This window comes from Borostomias antarcticus, assembly GCF_949987555.1.
Source record: "Borostomias antarcticus genome assembly, chromosome: 6".
Lineage (NCBI taxonomy): Eukaryota > Metazoa > Chordata > Actinopteri > Stomiiformes > Stomiidae > Borostomias > Borostomias antarcticus.
Genome location: NC_140239.1, coordinates 2841683 through 2849182, shown reverse-complemented (window position 1 = coordinate 2849182; position 7500 = coordinate 2841683). Strand labels below are relative to the sequence as shown.

Sequence of the window (7500 nt, the reverse complement as noted above, 5' to 3'; positions counted from 1 at the left end):
AAATTTTGGAGGCTATCCGCCACGCTGGCGGGTAAATGTTTGTACCAATAGAGTCATGTAATAAATTATGCGTGCGATGTCGCCACATTCATGCAATAGACCGGCATTCTGTTTGTTGTGTGTTGCACTTAAATAGCTCCCCCGCTGCACCAAATAAAGTTTTCAGTCACACATTCAAAAAAGTCAATAGATGAGCACTCAAGCACTGTTCTTAACATATTTTTCTGGTCAGGAAAATAGATTCTAAATCTGATTAAAAAAATTTGACTAAATCAATTTTAAACAACTACTGAACTAGTCTTCTTCTTAGCTGCAATCACTCAAGTGGATGATGTCAAGAGCGAGTGATGTCTTCATGTCTTCATAATACAGTGACAACAGCTGCTCTTGCCAATCTCTTCTCTAGAAGTACTCTTCTCAACACTGATCCCCTGTTACAGACTTGCAGCAGATCGAGCTGTCACGACTGTGTGTGTGTGTGTGTGAGAGAGAGAGAGATAGAGAGCGACAGTGTGTGTGTGTGTGTGTGTGTGTGTGTGTGTGTGTGTGTGTGTGAGAGAGAGAGAGATAGAGAGCGACAGTGTGTGTGTGTGTGTGTGTGTGAGAGAGAGAGAGAGATAGAGAGCGACAGTGTGTGTGTGTGTGTGTGTGTGTGTGTGTGTGTGAGAGAGAGAGAGATAGAGAGCGACAGTGTGTGTGTGTGTGTGTGTGTGTGTGAGAGAGAGAGAGAGATAGAGAGCGACAGTGTGTGTGTGTGTGTGTGTGTGTGTGTGTGAGAGAGAGAGAGATAGAGAGCGACAGTGTGTGCGCGTGAGCGTCAGTGCTTACGCGTCGACTGATAAACATGTCAGACGACTCCTTGCTTCTTATCAGCCTCTCTTCTCGTGCCCTTCGCCCCCCTCTCTCTCTAGCCTCTGTCTGAACCCAACGAACCCTTTGACAATCAAACGTCAGAGACAATTCCCTTGAGACGGACATCTGCAAGAAGCCCCAACACTCCTGGACGAGCCTAACGCCCGATCACTGACAATAGCAATGCTCCTCAAAAACACAAGCTGTGTTGGGAATCCCTCGTTCCCTCACTCCCTAATCCCTATATAGGGTTCACCATGTAGTGAACTACCTAGGGAACGGAGAAAATGTAGGGTACATGCACTGTTCCCTGGAAATCAAGGTGAATTGTGGGTAATAAATAGCGGACTATAAAGGGAACGAAAATTCCGTGGAGAATTCGGACACTACAAACAAAATGGCTGACGCCCTATATAGTGCACTATATAGTGAATAGGGAGCGATTCCGAACACAGCTATAGTTTCTACAATTCAATGGCAGTTCATACGGGTCTTCCACAACGACACGCTGTTTAAGATTCACAGCTTTACCCTCCGCGTGAGATATTAAACCTACAACTGTTAGGAGCGAGTCGGTAGATGGGAAGAGCGCTCTTGACAAGCAGGCGCACCGCGTCCGAGCGGCGGGGTAGATGAGCATGGCTGGTGACGGATGAATAAAGCGCTCGCTCGTTCTGCTCTAATCCACTCGGAATAATCGGAGCACAAACAAGTATGGAAGAGGACGTGGCAGCTGAAGGCAAGCCGCCCCGACGTGTTACACAGACGGGCTTACACTGGCCTCCAGCTGCGTACGAACCGCAATCAATACTCGACTTGAAACGCGCACAGCGGGGGCGTGGCGGGCCAGGCGGCCGAGCCGACTAGGAGGAGGGCTGGTCACCTGCGAGTTTCGTGTCCCGTCTCCGGCTCCCTCAATCCCAGCATCGTAACGCGCTCAACAAGTTATCATGAACATCCAAGGAGGAAACACAGGCACATTAATCAGCCGCATTAGCAATTCACTCACAGAGGACGCCAAGGCAGCTTTCTCTGGATCCGACCCAAGAAATGAACAACGCGCCACGTAGATAGAATCAGTGACCGATATGAGGAATGAGATTAGGAGCGTGGAGGTGGTTGGGCTTGTCGTCCCGGCAAATATACAGTCGGCTTGACAGCAGCAATTACATGTAAGCTGCTGCAACGCACGCCAGCCACACCACCCGGAGCCAATCAGTCAAACCGAGTCCTCTCACAACCTTCCTTCGCGCGGACGTAAACACTCACAGGCCCCCTTACAAAGACAAGTGTATTCATCCCGGAGGAACGAGGGTGAATGATGATGATGTCGCTTCCTGGGAGGTATTCACAGCAGAGCGCATCATATTTCCTGGTGGCGGCGCGGTAGCAGTGGTGGCAGCTGGGCTCTGTGGGGAGAGTGGATTGATAGGCCCCTGGGGGCCCCAGGGCCGGTGGGTTCTATGGATTAGGGAGGCTTGGATTAAGAGGTAGCCTACAGGATTCATGGTAAAGGGTTAACCGGGTCACAGAAAAAGGTTAATCTGGGGGATTTTTTACATGAGAAACACATTTTGTAAGATTTAAGTCATCATATCAACTCAGTTAATCAGTTAATATTGGGACCCCCCCCCCCCCTAAACACAATGTGTGGCACGTCGCATGTGTCGGGCTAGGTCAAAAACATGGCACGAACCGAAAAAGTACTCCTCGCATTTGCTGAGGGAAGTCAGGGGGAAGGCATGCGAGATTGCCTTTACTGTAATTATAAAACTACATCGTGTAAACACTCTAGATAATGAGCACACTGATTCATTATTCAAGCACGTCATTCTGTGTTTACTTAACCCAAATTCCCCGGGCCCAAATTACATGAATTAGTCATATTTACACTCATGATCTGAAGCTGTGATTAGAAATGAGCAGGGCCAATTTAGCTGTCTCCCCTGAGAGTGAAATACTGCGTATTCTCATATCAGGTTGCTAATACAGCAGCTACCTATCCTCTGTGATTCACTCTGTTACCAAGGCCGTTTACTCTACATGACAAAAACTGTCACAGTGTGAGACTTTACCCTAAGTTTACGTTATTTACAAGTTAAAGAATTAACTACATAAGGAGTAAGTAGATAGTAGAATATAATAGAAAGTAGAATATTGATCATGATTTACTGTAGTAACTCAACTTATACCACCCTCACTTGCCCCTGGAGAGCCTTGTCCATAATTGATGTCGCATAATTTCCTCCAGCTAAACCAACACAAAACAGAGGTACTGATCATTATTGAAAAGGCTGAAAGAGAGAAATGTATCTGTACATTTAAAAACACTGCCTCTTGACACCAAACGCCAGGCTAAAAAGGTGTCATACTTGACTCGGATCTTAATTTCGAGAACCACATCAAGAATATTACCAAGACATCTTTCTATCACTTAAGAAACATTGCCAAGGTGCAACCCTTTCTCTCTCAGGCTGACACTGAAATACTAAAGCATGCTTTCCTCACAAGCAGGCTGGACTACTGCAATGCTCTACTGTTGGGCCAACCAAAGAAATCCATTTCTAAACTACAAACGATACAGAATGCTGCAGCACAAGTCCTCACTTAGACTAGACGGATGCCTCATCACACCAGTCTTAAAATCACTACACTGGTTACAGCTTTAGAATAGACTTCAAAATTATTTTTCTCTCTCCACAGTTAGGCACCTGAAAACATTTCAGACATGCTTGTTACGTACATGCTCAGTACTGTAGATCCCGCAGGTACTGAACTCCTAACAGTTCCCAAAACCAGGACCAAGAGACACGGAGAGGCAGCGTTCAGTTTCTATGCTCCCAGCCTCTGGAACCCCTTGTCAGAGTAGGCTACTTAAGAAGGTCTGAAACGGGATATTTTTAAGCGAGATCTTGAGACTTACCTATTCAATCTCACCTACAATCACTAGCCACAATCTAGAGACACAGATAGACCTTTTCCACCAAAGGAACTCTGGTTCGTGAACCGGTTCGTTTCTAAATCCCTGGAACCTTGGTTCTGTCCAGAGAACGGGCCTGCGTTTCGACCAGTTTTGAGCCGAACCATTGTACGCCAGCCCACGCCCATGATGTCGTCACGGTTCGCACTGAAAAACCTACTATTATGTGGTGCCGGTTCGGAACCAGCTTTCGGGTTCCCGAACTCATTTCTTTTTGGTTGAAATGCTCGGAACCATTCAAAATAAGGTTCGCAAACCGGCACCGAACCGGTTCCCTCTGGGTGGAAAAGGCCTAAGAGAGACAGCCTCCAGTCTGCTAGTGAATCCTTTGTGTACATCCTTGGTGTATATTGTATATCCTTTTATGCACTATGTGTATATCTAGATGTGTGTTGCTTAGCGACCAGCATTGCTTGGTGAACATGTGGGTTGTTTATGTGTCTCTGCGTGCTACGAACCCTGTTCTGTCTCTCGTCTCCCTAGTGCCTCTCCCTCCTATCTTCTAACCAGGTCCTGTAGATGCCCCTCTGTCACCTGCAGACCACCCTGGATCCAGAAGTAATCCCTGTGATTGAAATCCCGGTATAAATCCCTTCCTGCTAAGTGGTTATTGTAGAAATGCATGGCAGTCCTTCTTTTCTGACATCATCACCAAAAACAATAATAATGCACATGCTTTGTTTGCCACTGTTGATATGCTAATAAACCCTCCTGTGTCAGTAGCGTCTGAACTTCTATCCACCAGGGCCTGCAATGAATTTGCCTCATTCTTCACCATCCTGGAGGGATCCCTAACACCAATGTTGGGGCTTGCTGTTCAGTTCTATCCCACTGTGTTGGGCTTGAGGTCCTGTCCTGTTTTGTGCCTTGTGCCCCCGATTTGAAAGAGGCATGGAAAATGAAAGAGACATCAAGACATTTGTGCAGCGTCCACAGATGAAACGCTCCGATGCTTTCACTCAGCGTTTGTTTGTCCATACTTGAGGCTTAAATCTTTAAATAGGTATTCTAAAAATAGAGAAACTGCTTATGTGCTCTACTTGTATGTATTGATTTAACAACATTGTTTTAAGCATTAGCACACCGTGTTTCAGCATGTCTTTATATTATATATTTCCTTGTACCCAATCCTGTTTAGTTTTGATAGATGATTCCCATTGTTTGATCTCATAGACAGACATAGCTACGAGACACGATAACTTGCTGATATGCTTCCCTTATTTATTTAATAATATACTGTATGCACATTCCGTAAAACATGCTCAGCAAATTCTATGTAAGACTGAAATGCTTTCTGACAAAATAATTACATTCAAAAAGCTACCAATCAATTATTCACAATGTTTGTGAGTACTTTACTCATTTTCAAATGAATCAGCCTTGGAACTATAATAGGTACACACTATATGTCCATGCAGTCACAGCCTCTGCAATCAACCATCCATCATGCTCGGTCTAAGTGAGGCTGAAACTCATGGCTTACTGCAGGTCATAAGTCCAATCGTAATGTTTGTAAATCGAGCCGAAAAGCCTTCATCTGCTCTGCTTGTGGAGAATTCTTCACCTCGAAAACCCCATTACAAGTTTGATAATAGAGAAGTCAAACGTGTTTGTTTTTTTGTGTCTAAATAGACCCAGATAGCAAGCGGATCAGGGCCATATACAGGCCAGATCTGGCCCTTGTGGCTTCGTTCCGGCCCATATATGGCCCAGTTCCGCTTTCTATCTGGGGAGACCCACGTTCACACACTCCCTTTTTTCCTCATGGGTTTCCGTTGACTGACCTTGACCACGTCTTCGTCCGTCGAGCGACACCGGACCAGCTCGGACACGTCCGTGACGCTGCCGTCCGCTCCGACGGTCACCACCTTCACGGGGACCGCCACCGTCTTCCCGGTCAGCACGGCCGTGTTCACCACCTCCGTGTCCTGGGGGGGCGAGAGAGAACCAACACCGGTCATCATGGGGGTCCCGGGGGGGGGGGGGGGGGGTGGAACAGACTACCCAGGGCCCCAGTAGGGAGGGGGCCCTTGAACATCCTGGTATTTGTAAGGATTGACAGGGCTGCCGAGTTTCATGCATTGAGCTGGGGGGGCGTCTCGGGAGGGGGGGGGGGGGGGGGGGGCGTCTCTAAGTGTGACTAAGTGAAAAAACCTCAGGGGGAGGGGCCCACAGAGATTGTTAATGTATAGGACCCAGAACTTTGTGGAACGCCCCTGCCAATCACACTCAGGGGTTCGAGGGAGGGGACCACTGGCCTCCGAATCCCCCGGGAGAAGCTTTCAGTCACACAAGGGAGAGACTGTGGATGTTTACAGCCGTTAATTACCCAGACTGCAATCTGATCAGGCCCATATATGGCCCAGATCCACTTGCTATCTGGGATACCATGGCAAAATTTTACTCGGGCACAGATTTGGACGAGACAAAGACCCAGCCCCACATTGTAAGGGGCAGGAGAAACTTTGTCTAGAGTCAGCTCTGGTATCGTGTTACCAAGGGGACAGCTCCAGAGCCCTCCCTATGTTAGAGAACATGCCAGAACAGGCCGATTACAGGACCATTAGTGAGCGTTTACTTCTGGGTGTCATCACCAGTGCTAGTGTTGTTGGTGAGTACTGGGTTGCTTTCTGAATCACATACTTCCATACTATACTATGCCAAAAATTGAAGTAGTAATCAGTACTACTATCAGTAATCACTGTGCTCGGCGGAAATCCCAGCTGTGGACGATGCCGCTTCCATGGACAGCGACGGATGTGGTCAAATTTCAAGGCACAATGTTATGACCAGGTAGTATGTCCCAATTGGATGCATACTGCACGCAAAGTACATACTTTTTAGGGGCAGCTGTAGTACGTACTGGTAGTAAAAAGTTCGGGACACAGCCCTGGTTTCTGGTTGAGAGAGTTAACGAGCTAATATCCATTTCTCAGCACTTGACCTTTCATTCCACACCCAGTCCACTGACAGGTGGATTCGTTGGGGCCAATTAAGACGGGCATGAGACACCTTTACTGTCTTTGGGTGGACATGAACATGAAAGGCCTGTTAGGGCCACTGACTTCATTAAAATTAATTTAAACAGTTTAGTATGGCCTTGGAGTCATGGTACGGTAGGTGCACTTCACATTCTTTACTTCATTAGGTCAATTTTGCCGTAGAGGATTCCAGGTGACTTCCTTTAACCCTGTAGTGAGAAACAGTCAATCCAAATTAATTCTTTTCATATTGAAATCTCTTTTATTGGAGAGAAAAAAAAAGACTTTCAAAGAAATTAGAGAAACTTTTTACTCTGCTTGCTTTAGGCTATGTCTCCATAGACTACTGGGCTCTTGTATTAAAGTAGCCTGAATTATGCTTTTCTGGTTTTCCTATTGAGCTAATTCCACAGTGATGCCTATTGTAGAAAGTGACATCCCCTTTCATACTGATACTGATGTTCTTGAATGGCATCTGAGCGTCTGATATTAATGCTGCATCCACCAGGGAAGAGCCGAGGATTTGTATACCTCTCTTCATGCTGCATAGGCTTCAAGTGTACAGAGACATCCTGTTGTATGAGATAGTGAATACAGTGTATTCAAGGAGAGAAAAGGTGGATTACGTGTCTTTAAAAGGAGTGTGGTCGTTTGTAAGCATCAATTACCGGCCATTCATAGTCCTCT

The 7500-nt window shown here is 46.5% G+C and overlaps 1 protein-coding gene across 1 annotated transcript in view; it reads right to left on the bottom strand.

The window, feature by feature from the left end:
• LOC311310674 (transmembrane protein 132C) overlaps positions 1-7500 on the bottom strand; it is a gene marked incomplete at both ends in the record, with an annotated part of 153212 nt that overhangs the window by 14088 nt on the left and 131624 nt on the right. Inside the window, one exon of the mRNA XM_084440183.1 lies at positions 5617-5760. Coding sequence (XP_084296309.1) covers positions 5617-5760 — 144 coding nt within the window. The remainder of the gene's footprint in view (positions 1-5616; positions 5761-7500) is intronic.